Raw genomic sequence first — 14782 nt, forward strand, 5'->3', positions numbered from 1 at the left:
CATTTATCTCTTTCTCTCCCTATGTCTATGTACCTACTTCTGTCTGTTCCGCCTACACGTTCATTTATCTCTACGTCTGTCTGCTCCAAGTCCCTGCCTACCTACCCACTTGTCCATTTATATCATCTCTCTCGGACTGTTTCTGTGTGTGTCTGTCTGCCTACCCCCAGATCCCTGCCTACCTATCCATTTTTCCTCTCTCTTTCTCTCAATATGTCTATCAATCTACCTCTAGATCCCTGGCTACCTGCCTGTCTGTTTATGTCTCATCTATCATATATCAATTATCTATCCCATCTACCTGTCAATCATCTGTCCCATCCATCTATCAATCATCTATGTTATCTATCATCTACCTATTAATCATCTATTCTATCTAGGCATCTATCGTATCTATCCTGTCTATCAGTCATGTATCCTGTGTGTCTGTGTTCCAGGTGGGTCTGTGTCCCTGCCTGCGGTCCCTTCACCTGTCGGATTACACCTGTGCCCTCCCCGCGCGTCCGTCCCTGCCCCCCGCAGCCGGCCGCTGCTTTGCCTTCGGTTTGGCCGGCACACAGCAGGCGCTGCATAAATGCTTGCGGGGTGGTTGTGAATGGCTTCTGGGGGGGCGGGGCTGCATCCTGGGCTAGGCCAAGCGGGGAGGGCTCCTCTTGGACAGGAGGGCTCCCGGGGCCTGATCGATGCGCTCGGCGCTTCGGCTCCCCTGGCCTGAGCTCCGGCGCGGCGCCGCGCACCTTCCCCCCCGCCCCGGGGGCTCACGTGGCCGCGGGTGGGCGCCTCCAGGTAGGCGCGGGGCGGGGCCGGGCCTGCCCCCCCCGCGGAGCCGCCGCAGGCCTCGAGGGGGCGGGGCCGGGCCGGGCCCCGCCCCCCCGAGCTGACGGGCCAGTGAGAGAGGCCCGCCCCGCCCCGCCCCGCCCCGCAGGGGAGGGGGAGGCATTCCTGGAAGAGCCGCGGAGGGCGGGGGCTCGCTCGCGGGAGCCGCCGCGGCCGCGGGGGGAGGGGAGCCCGCCCGCTCCTGGCCGGCGGCTGTTCCTGGAAGCCCCGCGGGCCGCACGCACCTGCCGGCCGCTTGCTCCTCCGGCCGGCCCTCCTCCGCCCGCTTCCAGCGTCCGGCGAGCAGCGGCCCGGGCCCGGGCCATGGCGGAGGGGCGGCCTCGGGGGCCGGCCGGAGGCTGAGTGGGGGCAGCGAGGCGGGCGCCCCGGAGGCCGCAGGGAGCGCGGAGCATGGACGCCCCCCCGGGCCGCCGCCGCCCGCCGCCCCGGCCCTGGTAGCCCCAGCACCGGCCGCCGCGGGACCCATGGCCCGGCTGGAGGGCGGCGCGCGCCCCGGCTGCCCAGGTAAAGCCCGAGCCGCCGCGCCCGCGCGCAAGTTTGTGGCGGCCCGGGGCCCCCACCACGCGCACCCCCGGATAGAGCCGGCGGCCGGAAGGCACCCCGGAAAGTGAGGCGGGCCCTCCTCCCCGCCCCCACCCCGCCCCTCCAGGGCCCCTCGGGCTTGGCAAAGTTGGCAGGCCAGCAGGCATCCCGGAGAAGCGGGGCAGCCGGCCAAGTGCTGAAGCGGACAGGTGGGGCGTGGGGCGTGCTGAGCCCAAGGGCCGCAGAAAGCGAGCCCAGCCCTGGGGAAGCTTGGGGAAGGGGGCTGCGGGGCGGCCGGGATGCCCCCATTCTCCCTGCCTCACGGCGGGAGGAGGGCCCGGGACCGCACAAGCCGCCCCCAACACCTTCGCTTCCCTGGCTGCACAAGGAGACGAGGGAAGCCCAGAGAAGCGGGGCGGCCCAGGACCGGGCGGCCCGCCCGGGTCCGTAGAACCCGGCCAAACAGGGCGGCCCAGGACCGGGCGGCCCGCCCGGGTCCGTAGAACCCGGCCAAACAGGGCAGCCGGGAGAGGGAAGCCCAGAAGCAGACCCAGGCCAGCGCGGCCAGCTGCAAACTGACTCCTTTCTTAACGGGAGAGCAGGAACAAATCTAACAGAGATTAATTCTTTCTTGTACAGTGCACTCTTTCTGATCGATAGTTCATACGGAGGTGCTCGTTTTTTTTTTTTTTCTAGCGTTTGTAAACTAGTTCAAAAATACATAAAATTAGAGAAAGCCCTGGATTCACAGCCCACACACCCTTACGAGCCGGGTGACTTATGTGCAGGTGGTAAAAATCCATGGGCCTCAGTTTCCCATCTGTAAAATGACGTTACCGAACATAATAGTCTTTAAGTCCCTTTCCAGTTGGGCACCTTGTTAAAGTTTCCTTTTATCCCCGAAGTCAGCTCAACTTCCTTGTGGTTCCAGTTGCCCAAGTCAGTCTAGATGGAAACCCTAATTAACCACAATAAAACCTCATTATTTTGGATTCTTCCCTCCCCCCCCTCCAGTTTTAAGTTCCTAGTAAAATTATGCTCTATCTTACCTTTTCATTTTGCCGACAGAATTTGTTAAGCAAATGATGTAAATAGATTTGGGGAATATTTAGCCTTCTTAGGAAAAAAGAATTCCTAAAAGTTTAAAAGCTATTTGAGTACTTCCTCATTAACACGTAAGAGGCTCAGGAACAGTGATTCTCATTTCTCTCTTAATAGAAATGATTTTGACAATTGTATTACAATATAATTGGTTTATTTTGTGATGTTTATCTTATACATTTAAGAATATTGCTGTGAGAAGGCTCCACATGCATCAGACTGCCATAGGGACCCAGGACGCATAAAAGATTAGAAACTCCTCCTCTAGAATTTCAGCTTCGTAAATTGACAAATTTCTTATCTGTGTAGAAAATAAATAATGTAAAGCTTTCATTCTAGAATGGAAATCCAGGACTAAATAAATCTATTTAGGAATGTCCATCTTAAATCTAGAAAGTGCATATTTGGATTAGAAAGCAAATTTGAAATAGATGATGTCGTGACATTTCCATATCTAGACTGGGTAAAGGGGAGTTTTTTGTTGTTTGAGTTTTTCTGTAATCTGAATTTTCTGAATAATTGTCTCAGCTTTTCATTTCATTGATTTGCATTTTGGAGGTAAGGCTTGGTGAATTTTCCTCATGATTTGTTTAAGGAAAAGATTGTAAATCAAGTTTCAGGGTTTTTAAGCCTTGCAAGAATGTATGTCCATTTTCAGAACAATGTTGAAATCACAGAATTTGACTATTGGGAAGGACTCTATGGTAATTTTGCCCAATTCATACTCCAAAGGAATCCCCACTATAAAAACCAATTGAAATCTAGCTTCTGCTTAAAAACTTTCCAGGAAGGAGAACCAACTTTTTGAACCTTTGACTCTTTAAAACCCATTGAATGATTTCTCCTCCCCTGCTCCCACTAAGTGATAAATGATTTCATAATTTTCATTTTGCCTGTTTACCAAAGTCTGGTCCATGACATTTTATAGAGGTGGAAACTGAGCTGTTACCTTTAGGTTAAGTGATTTGTTTGCTAGGAAGAACATAAAGATTGGAGTAGAGCTGGGATCAATTCTGTGACTCAAATCATTGTCTTAGAATTGGCAGGAATCTCAGAACCTATTTAGTGCACTTCCTGCTTGAGCAAGAATTACCTTTATAACCTACTTGACAAGTGGTCAATCCAGCCTTAACTTGAAGCTCTTCAGTAAGAAGAAAAACCACTCTTTTGAGGCAGCCTGTTTCACTTTGACATAGCTCTAATTTGTGAGGAAGTTTTACTGTCTTTTATCAAACCTAAATTTGCTTCTTTGTAACTTAAATGTAGTGCTTCTTGTTTATCTAGGGCAGAAGTTCTTTTACCCTACCTCCCCCTCCCTCACAGTATTTTTTCTATTACATATAAAGATAATTTTTAGCATTCACTTTAAAGATTTTGAATTACAAATTTTTCTCCCTCCCCAAAGACATCAAGCAATCTGCTATAGATTATATATGTACAATCATACTGATCACATTTCCATATTAATCATATGAAAGAATCAGAACAAAAAGGAAAAAACATGAGAAAGAAAAAACACAACCCCCCCCTCCAAAAAAGTGCAAATAGTATGCTTCCATTTGCATTTAGACAGACATTCAGTTCTTTCTCTGACTGTAGATGGCATGTTCCATCATGAGTCTTTTGGAATTGACTTGAATCATTGTATTACTTAGTAATAGTGATCATTGCCCAGTGTTAAGGTCGCTGTATACAGTGTTCTCCTGGTTCCACTCACTTCACTCAGCATCAGTTCATGGAAATTTTTCCAAGCTTTTCTGAAATCCATAGAGCAGAAGTTCTTACCCTGATTTGTATCATGGTCCACTTTGAAATTCTGATGAATTCTATGACCTTTTAAAAATAACTTATAAAAAATGGAAGAAAATGCAAAATTAGAGTTTAGTAAAAATAAAGCTGTATTGTTTTCCATCCAAGTTTCCTAACCACCTGAAATATGCATTAGAGTCAAGGAGAAGAAATGTAAATGTAAACTGTAAAACCCTCCATGTAAAAAACCCTTTACTTGAAGACAGCTATCAGTTAGTCAATAATCATTGATTATGTGCCTCCTCTGTGCTGATTGTACACTTGAGATTCCTAAATAGGCAGTACCTACTGTCTAAGCTCTTACAGTTTATGGGGTGAAAACATGCTAACAGCTATGTACAAAAAAATCCACAGAGAGATTCATTTGGAAATAATGAAGGGAAAGCATTAAAATCAGAAACTCGAAGGATGTGCAGAAATCAGGGTGCAAAGATGAGGACCGAGAACATAACAGCTGTGGCAGATAGCCAGGAAAAATGCTTTGAATATTTGAGCATTGGCAAGGAGACTAGTGTAACTGCGTGGCTGAGTTCATGGGGGCAGGGAAGGAGGTAAGTATATGAAATTGTGTAAAGGTTGGGGAGAGCAGATTATGAAGGACTTTGAACTTCAAGCAGAGAATTTTATATTTAATCTTGGAGGTCATAGGGAGCTTCTGTGGTTGGTTGGTTGAGTAAAGGGCATGTCTTATCAGACCTGCATTTTAGGAGGATCATTTTGAGAGCTGAGTAGAGGTTAGACTATAGGGAGTAGGGAGAGACTTATGGCAGAGAGATCAACCAGAAGGCTCTGCAGCAGTCCAGTTTTGAGGGGATTGAGGGCCTGGACTTGGATGGTGGCAGTATTCAAGGAGAGAAGGGAGCATATCTGAGAGATGTTATCAAGATAAAATTGATAGGCCTTGGCAACAGATTGAATATGGACAGTAAGAAAGAGGGAGGGGTTAGGGATAACACCTAGGTTGTGAGACCAGGCACTTGAAAAGATGGTGGTACAGTAATAGGTAAATTAGGAAGAGGATAGGAGTTTGGGGGGGGACAGATGATAAGCTAATTTTGAACATGTTGAGTTTAAGATGTTTGTAGACATCCAATGTGAGGTTCTAATAGGAAGCTGGAGATTTGAGATTAGAGGGCAGCAGAGAGGTTAAAAAGAGTTGAGAATCATCAGCAGACAAATGATAATTTAATTCATGGGAGCTGATGAGATCACTAAGTAATCTAGTAGAATTAGAAGAGGACTTAGGATAGGGAACATCTACTATTAATGGGCATGACTCGAATGAAGATAAAGCAAAAGAGGGTAAAAAGGAATGGTCAGAGAGCTAAGAGAAGGACTAGAGGAGAGAGTGGTGTCAGAAAAATTAAGAGAGTATCAAGAAAAAAGATGATTGATGGTGGTAAAGTTTGCAGAGAAGACAAGAAGAATGAGGGGCAAGGAAAGTCATTAGTAATTACTAGATCACTGGTAGCTTTGGACAGAACAGATTCATTTGTTTAATAGTTTCACGTTTTGATTGCCTTCCTTGGCTGTTGTTTAACTTAGTAGTATCATTTTTAAAAATGGGATGGGATCCCCACAGTTAAACAACCACATATACTCAAGATGCGGTCTAATCAGTGTAGAATACATGAAGACAATCCCTCCCTTAGATTGAAATACTTTACTTTTCACTGTGTTTCTTGGCATGCTGTATCACAGATACTTGCTGTGTGACTTTGGGCAAGTCAATTAACTCTGATGGTGTTACATCCAAGACCATCTTCTAGTCATCCTGATTCATGTCTAGCCACTGGACCCAGATGACTCTAGAGGAGAAAGTGAGGCTGATGACTTAGCACAATATCCCCTTCATTCAAATCTAATTCATGGGCTTGTCATGGTATCACCTCCCTGTTGTCATGGTCTTTGAAAACACAGGACAAACATTCAATAATGAAAAGAACCATAGCTTCATGCATGGAGAGCTATCTGTGGAATTAAAGTGTTGTCTCTGACACATACTTATTATACCTTGGGCAAGTGACTCCAGGTTGCCTTTGAAGAATAGAAGTTGAAAAGACAGTCATGGCCTTCCATTGGTCAGGGGAGTTTCCTCACTCTCAAATTCCTTATACCAGTGAAATCAGTTTCTATTCTGTATATCCTATAAATGTATTCTAGTCCTAACTCACAAGTCCCCTTGCCAAAGGGTTCTTAACCTTTTGTTGTTGCATGGACTCTTTTGGCAATCTGATGAAACCTATGGACCCCTTCTCAGAATCATGTTCTTAAATCCATAAAAATAAAATATATACAGAATACAAAAGATATCTCTTACATTGAAATTAAAATGTAATTTTCTTCCCTCCATCCCACTCAGTTCATTGATCTCCTGAAAAATAGCCTTAGATTTTCTGGTCAAGAACCATTTTCTTTGTCTTTGAGAAGATATCATTCAACCTTTGTTTAAAGACTTAAAGAGATTAGAAATTTTGGAGGCAGTCATCTTTGGAGGATGATTCCTGAGTGCTTAACTGTTTTTCCCTAGCTTGAGCTGAAACCTGACTACTTCTAATTCCTATTTACTGATCTTAGTTCTACTTTCTGGGACCAAGCAGAAGTCTTATCTTTCTGGATTTGACAAAGAGTATTTACTTTTTTCCTGGCCATTTGCAGTTACAGAAAGAGAGATAGAAATAGGCAGTATTTTGTCTATTAAAGTCTTTGCTTTTATAATCTTATTGTAGGGAAGCTTCTTTTTAAACCTGGAAGTTTTTATTAACAAAATTTTTATAATATATATATATATATTACATTTAATCTAAGAATTGATGTATTCTCCCTAATGTTTGCTACTTGGGGATTGCTAATTGTTGGGTAGACGGAAAGGTGATGCATTTGTTATTACTTTTGAGGAGCAAAGCAGTGAATCACAATTTTGAACTATTGAGTTTTTCAGTAAAATCTCTCTATGTTGGATACATTAAGATTATTAGGAGATGACTTCTTTAGCCACAGAAGTCTGTCTATGTTTGTATAGTATGTCTTAAGTGAACTTGACTATACACTCCTTGAATCTTCTTCATCTTCCTTAATGTATTCCTTATATAAGTAGAGCTGCATTTTGTTTGAAGTTTTGAATGTTTCTTGGATAAATGGACACTTGCAAGAATTTTCTTTGCTGCTGTTATCTGTAACATTGAAAATGGGTTTTGTTCTGCAAACCTCGGTTGTGGGCTGAAAAGAACATTGAATCTCAAGACTGAAGACAAGGTTTGTGAATCCTGGCTTTTTTTTTTTTTTTTTTTTTTTTTTTTTTGGCTGATTAGCTGGGTCCAACGCTGGGATCCCATCTTGTAAAGATACTGGAGTAGTTTGCCATTTTCTTCTCCAGCTCATTTTATAGATGAGGAAAATGAGGCAAAATAGAGTTATGTAACTTGCCCAGAAACACACAGCTAGTGAAGGTCTTAAGTCATATTTGAACTCGGGTCCTTCTGACTCCTGGCCAGATACTCAATCCATTGCACCATCTTGATGCAGAATTCTAACTTTGTTTCTTATTAACCATTTGACTATGGACCAGTTTTTTCTCTTCCACAGATGAAGGATAAAGACATTCATATTACATAGCTGATTTCAAAACAAGTAAATAGATATTTATTAAATGTTTGTTGTGTATACAAAGTACAAAGCAAAGACAGATATGACATAAGTCCTGTTAAAGAGAAGCTTCCATTCTAACAGTGAAGACAGATAACTGTATAAGTATATCAAGCTCCTTCATGAGATAATAATTGTAATATGCTTAGGACATTGTTTGGCACATAGTGGGTACCTTAAAAATTTTCATTTTCCTTCCTTTCATCTTTAAATCAAAGGTGAGTTCTGGGGAAAGTGATCTGAGATATCTGAGGAGGGAGAGCTCTCTTTAATTGAGGAATAAAGGAAGTTGAAAGAGGGAAGAGAAGACTTTAGAGAAAAAGTTGGCATCTAAGTTGGGCCTTGCAGGAAGGGAAAAACCCTAATATCCTGAGATATGAGGAAGAGCCTTGCAAACCGAGGCAAAGGAATATTTGGATTGGTTGTGTTAGACAATAGGGAGTATTGTGAATTCTTGGAAATATCAAGACAGGTGTAACAGGAAGGGCTCTCAAAACTAAGAGTGAGATATTGAAGGTCTGAGTTGAGAAGATATTGGAAATGGAGAAGAGGGAGGTAGAGAGGCATTTGAAGGTAAGAGATGACTGGAATCTGTTTTTAGAGTCGAAGAAAACTTTAAAATTTCAAACCAGGAAGTGCCTTCATTTGAACTCTCAGTACTTTGTACATGTCTTAGGTACTTTTATACATATATATATATATATATATATATATATATATATATATGTATGTATATTGTTTACTTTTCTAATCTCTCTGTTCCCTTCCCCTCATTTCCTCTTCTCATATCACTGTGACCTATCCTGTTCACTTTAGTAGGATACCAATTCAAATTGTAATTATTTGTGTTCATATTTTCTCCTATGGGACTTAAAATGTGATGCAGGAATCCCTTTCAGGTCTAATTTCATAATAATTTTAGGATATTTTAATTTCGAATTCAATAAATGTTGACAGTTGTAACCTACATAAACAAAAGTTCTTTTGGGGATCTTCACTGATTTTTTAAGAGTATAAAGAGATCCCAAAAACTTGGAAAACTGCTGTTTTACTGAATCCTAACTAATGTGTTCCTTGAAAGTGGTATCATATTTCAACGCCTTTCAGATTTCCCTTAGCCAAAAGCTCAGTGCTTCATCTGTGGTGGATGTTCAGTAAATGTATTAATATTCTAATGTTAGTTTGTCTTTATGTCACAGTTTATTGCTCCTCCTCAACAGATTAAACTCTACCTTGTGACAAAGAAGAAACAATTAAACAAAAATATTTGACCCTGAATCTATGTCTGACAGTGAATATGATCTTCTGTCTTAATAGTTCATCACCTCTGCCATTAAGGAAGTTTTGTTTCATTATCTGGAGCCCTTAACTGTTACTTGGAATTCAATTTCTATTTCAGTCTTTTCATTTAGAGAGTAGACATGTATATTTTTCTTTTGATTCAGTTTATTTCACTTTACATTATTCCACACAGTTCTTCCCATGTTTCTACACATTCTTTGTTCATTCTTCTTAATATTTGATAATAATCTGTGACATTCATGTACCATGGTATTTTAGTTATTTCCTAGTCAATGAATACTCATTTTGTTTTCAGTTCTCTATTAAACAAAGTGCTACTATTTTTTTGGCATATTGTTGGACTCTTGTTTTTGTTTCTTACTTCCTTGCCATATATATATATATGTATATATGCATACATATATATATAGTAAAATGTTATGGACAGTGTAGTCACTTTTCTTGCTTAATAAATGTCTGTTGAATTGTGAGAGATTTTAAGAATGGTAATATAACTAATAGAGATAGGATAGATCATCTTGGCAGGGGAAGATCAGTAGTTTGGCTTTAGTTTCAGATGAAAGCCTGGTTTCATCTTAACAGCCATTTTATAAACACCTCTATTAGGTGAAAACTTGCTGCTTGAGAAGATATAGGGGCTTATGCAAGAATACCTAAGCTCTAATTTCCTTCAGTCACTCTTTTCTCACTTTTTCTACCTCATAATTTTTATTTATTCCCTCTCCCATACATTTTTCTCTTATGAATTGTTCGAATTTTACTGCATATACCATAATTTAGTAGGGGGAAAAATCATACTACCCCCAAATATGTTGTGTCACTAATACTTAATACTTAAAAGATCTGTGATCTCACCATTCTGTCTTCTTTCATATTGTAACCTCTCCGAGGTTCAATGAATGGGTTGCTGTGGTGACAAAAATTCATCATCCACTTCCTCAACCTGTAGTGATTATTGGCCTCTCCCAACTGTCCTTAGCCACCCTAGAGGATAGGTATGGTCACTGAAGGTAAACTGGAAGCCTTTATACTTTGGTAAAACTTGTCCTTCACTGATTCAGACGCTGAGCTCTTATATCCATACCATAATAAAGGATTGGAGTGGGAGAACAACCCCTTCTAGAGACATAATATTTCCTTGGGGCAGCTAGGTGGCACATTAGATAGAGCACCCAACTTTGATGTCAGGAGGACTCAAGTTCAAATCTGACCTCAGACATTAAATATTTACTTTGCTGTGTGACTTTGGGCAAGTCATTTAAGTCCATTGCCTTGAAAAAACATACATACCTAAATAAATGAATGAATGAATGAATGAATGAATGAGCAAGCAAATAAATAAGGGAAGGAAGGAAGGAAGGAATTGGATGCACAACTGAACTGGGAATAGGAGATGTGGTTTCTAATTTTGCTTCTAGCCTTTACTGCTAGTGATCTCATTTAATCTCATTTTTAATTTCCTTTTCTACAAAGTACTGATAGTAATAGCACTTTTCTCACAGTATTACTTTGAGGATCAATGAGATAACATTATTTAATCTTTTTTTAATTAATTTTTTTAAATTTAAGGCAATGGGGTTAAGTGACTTGCCCAAGGTCACACAGCTAGGCAATTATTGTGCCTGAGGCCGAATTTGAACTCAGGTCCTCCTGACTCCAGGGCTGGTGCTCTATCCACTTCGCCTCCTAGCTGCCCTCATATTATTTAATCTTAAAAGTTCTCTAGCCCTTACTTAGTGTATAAAATCTTATTTCCCACTGATCAGACTGGTTTTCTTACTATTCTTACTTACTGAATACAAGTACTGTGGGGCAAGATGATCTCTTAAGGCCCTCTTGCCCTGAGTTGGTGATATATGCTCAAAATGTCTTTATAAAAATATTTAATAGTTATCAACTTTGAGCATTCTCTCTTGGACTAAACAGTGCTTCTTACCATGATTTATTTCTACAAGCTCTAATTTCCTTCACTCACTCTTTTCTCACTTTCTCTACCCCATAAATTTCTATTTATCCCCTCATCCATTTTTCTCTTATGAATTGCTCAAATGTTCCTGCATATACTATTATTTAAAATTTTTTATTTTCAATTTCAAGTTTTCCCTCTTCTTTTACTTTATCCCTAACCTTTTGAGAAGGCAAAAAATATAGTGTCCATCATACATAGGAAATCATGTAAAACATACCTTCATTAAGCATGTTTAAAAAAAAGTAAGAAAAATGAAAAGAAAAATGCTTTCATCTGCACTTTGAGACCATGAGTTCTTTATCTGTAGTTGGATAACATTTTATATTTTAAGTCAGTTAAAATTGTAATGGATCATTGTATTGATCAGAATGACTTAATCTTTCACTGTTGATTATCCTTATAATATTTCTGTTACTATATAAGATTGTTCTTTTAGTTCTGCTTGCTTTGTATCAATTCATATAATCCTTCCAGGATTTTCTGAAACCACCCCTCTCATTATTTATTTATTTTTCTTTTGGGGGATATGGGTAGTATTCTTAATCATAAGTCCTTTAAAGTTCTCTTGGGCTATAGCACTGTTGAGGAAAGGTAAGTCATTCACAGCTGATCATCTCTAATATTTATGTTACTTTATATTAAAGTACATTTCCCATTACATCTGTTCATTTTAGATTTTTCCAAGGCAAACAGGGTTAAGTGGCTTGCCCAAGGCCACATAGCTAGGTAATTATTAAGTGTCTGAGACCGGATTTGAACCCAGGTACTCCTGACTCCAGGGCCAGTGCTTTATCCACTAAGCCACCTAGCCACCCTGTCCCATGTTAAATTTTTACTGATTCCCCATAGCAGAACAGCATTTCATCTCGACCATATATCGCAAATTTGTTCAGCTGTTCCCCAACCTGTGGGCATTCCCTCAATATCCAGTTCCTTGCCACTAGAAAAGAGCTGCTATAAATATCCCTCTATACATATAAATTCTTTTCTTTCTGTATTTCATCTCTTCTGGAACATGAACCTAGCAGTGGCACCGCTCAGCTAAAGGGTAAGCATGGTTTTGTAGCCTTTTGGGCATAGTTCCAAATGGATCTATAGAATTGTGGAATCTTTTCACAACTCATCCAACAGTGCATCAATGTCTCAATTTCCCTACATCACTTCCAACATTTGTCATTTTCTCCTAATGTCCTATTAGGCAATGTAACAGGTGTAAGGTAATTACCTCAGAGTTGTTCCAACCCACATTTCTTCTATCTGTAGTAAGTTAGGATGTTTAAAAAATGATTTAAGTAGATTGTATTGATAACCTCAATTGAAAAGTGTTCCTATCTCTTGATCATTTATCAATTGGGGAATGGTTCTAATTTTTTTTTATAAATTTAACTCAGTTCCCTATGTTTGAGAAATGAGTTCTTTATCAGAGAAGCTGTTTCAATATTTTTTCCCACAATTACTACTACTGAATTTCCCTCCTATTCTCCTCAACCCCCATTTATTCTGTTTTCTCTCTCTCCTTTCATCCTGTCCCTCCTAAAAAAAGCTTTTGCATCTGATTGCCTGCACCCACAATCTACTCTCCCTTTTACCACCTTCTTCCCTCCCCACCTCCTTTCTCTCATCTTTTTTCTGCTCTACTTTCCTCTAGAGTAAGGTAGATTTCTATATCCAATTGAGTGTGTATGTTATTTCCTCTCTGAGCCAATTCCAATAAGAATAAGGCTCACTCACTCCCCCTCACCTTCGTCCTCCTCCACTCCACTAGCTCTTTTATGTGAAATAATTTACCCCATTCTACCTCTCCCTTTCTCTTTCTCCCAATGCATTTCTCTCTTATCCATTAACTTCATCCCTTCAAATTTGACTCTGATCAGTGCCTTTTCTATATTATATACTCCTTCTAACTGCTGTAATAAATGAGAAAGTTCAAATGAGCTTTCGTATTATTTTCCCAGGCAGGAATATAAGTGGTTCAACATCACTAAGTCCCTGTTAATTTTTTTTATATTCACTTGAGTCTTGTATTTGAAGATAAAATTTTCTGTTCAACTCTAGTTGTTATTTTCTTCAGTATGCACTATTTCTGGTAGCAATGACAATATTGAATTGATTATGATTCTAGAACCAAAAAGTGGAAAGGGGGAATGGGTATAACATCTTAAAGGTGACTGGAGAAAAGATAGTCCAAGAGGCAGGTTCAGCATGGCCAGAGCCAAATAGGAGGGGCCCTCTTCAGTCAGGATGTGGAGGTTGTCTAGTGGGAAGTCCAGAGCTGCATGAGTTGGAGTCATCCAGGGTGTGTCTCTGATCCAACTGGCGAAGTGATTGCCAAGGAACTATGTGGAAATAAAAATGTCTAAATTGACTGTTAGTTGTGTGATATTCTCTTGGGAAACACATTTCAGTCTGGCTCTATATTCAAGGGGGGTGGGGAGGAAACCTGTTGGGATTTACCTTGTAGCCCAAATCAAGGGGTCAGAGATGTAGACTTTTTCTCCCCTCCCCCTCACCCCTTAGGATTTTTGTAGGAAGTAGAAATGATTAGGAGAGTAAGAAATGGCGTTTATACTAGAGGGCAAGCTACTGCATGTGTTCTCATCTTATTTCATTTATCTTACTCTTTTATCTAGTTACTTCTTGGAACAAGATGACTGATGGGAATCTTTCCACTTCGACCAATGGCTTCAGCTCGAGGAAAGTTCTGGATGAGAGGTCAGGCAATCATATTCAGAATCTTCAGCATTTGAATGTAAAGACCCCTAGATCCCTTTCATTGCCTGACTATAAACCTAATTTGAAACTCAGTGATTTAGATGATAGACATAGCCTTAAATCGGTGGATTCAGGTATTCCAACCCTGGAAATAGGGGACCCAGAACCTGTCCACTGCAGCGTGTTAAATGTTAAAAGAAAACCATCTGAGCCAGAAGTTGTCCCTGCTCGACCTTTTCAGAGTGCATGCACACTCCCATCATATATGCCTCCTCTCTCCACAAACACTGAACGGGAGCATCGTGTCCGGAAGTCTTCTACTTTTCCACGAACTGGCTATGACACAGTGAAGCTGTACAGTCCCACCTCCAAGGTTCTGACTCGAAGCGATGATATCTCTGTTTGCAGTGTCTCAAGCCTCAGTACTGAATTGTCCACAACCTTATCCATTAGTAATGAAGATATCTTAGACTTGGTGGTCACCAGTAACTCAAGTGCGATTGTGACATTGGAGAATGATGAAGCTCACTTTTCAGACATTACATTAAATGCTTCAAAAGAAATTGGTGATCAAAACCTGCACACCTGTGGTGAAGCAACAGAAGTGGATAGTAAATCGAAAATATTAGGACCATTTACTAACTTCTTCACAAGGTACTGTAGCTTTGTGATACTTAACAGGTTTCTTTTTAAAATAGCACTAGGGTTAGTAGTGAACTTAAGCTGTTTAAATATCACTCGTGAAAAGACATACATTTTTTCCTTTTTGTTAGAAAAGGTAAACATCACATACATTGATGAATTTTGCTTTGCTTGTAGTTAGTAATAACCTCATTTATTTGATGTTGGTAAAGAAGCTAATAGTCACTTTAGGTAACAAAGCAA

At 40.7% G+C, this 14782-nt stretch overlaps 1 protein-coding gene across 2 annotated transcripts in view; it reads left to right on the forward strand.

Annotated features, from left to right (window-relative positions):
* The first annotated feature begins 1188 nt into the window (after positions 1-1188).
* Positions 1189-14782, forward strand: part of TBC1D14 (TBC1 domain family member 14) — a 114572-nt gene continuing 100978 nt past the window's right edge. Inside the window, exons 1-2 of one of the 2 annotated variants that reach the window (XM_074229828.1) lie at positions 1189-1341; positions 13816-14551. In XM_074229828.1, coding sequence (XP_074085929.1) covers positions 1302-1341; positions 13816-14551 — 776 coding nt within the window. In that variant the 5' untranslated portion in view covers positions 1189-1301. The remainder of the gene's footprint in view (positions 1342-13815; positions 14552-14782) is intronic. The other variant, XM_074229829.1, reaches the window with a different exon arrangement.

The sequence above is a fragment of the Macrotis lagotis genome, chromosome 3, assembly GCF_037893015.1.
Source record: "Macrotis lagotis isolate mMagLag1 chromosome 3, bilby.v1.9.chrom.fasta, whole genome shotgun sequence".
Taxonomy (NCBI): domain Eukaryota; kingdom Metazoa; phylum Chordata; class Mammalia; order Peramelemorphia; family Peramelidae; genus Macrotis; species Macrotis lagotis.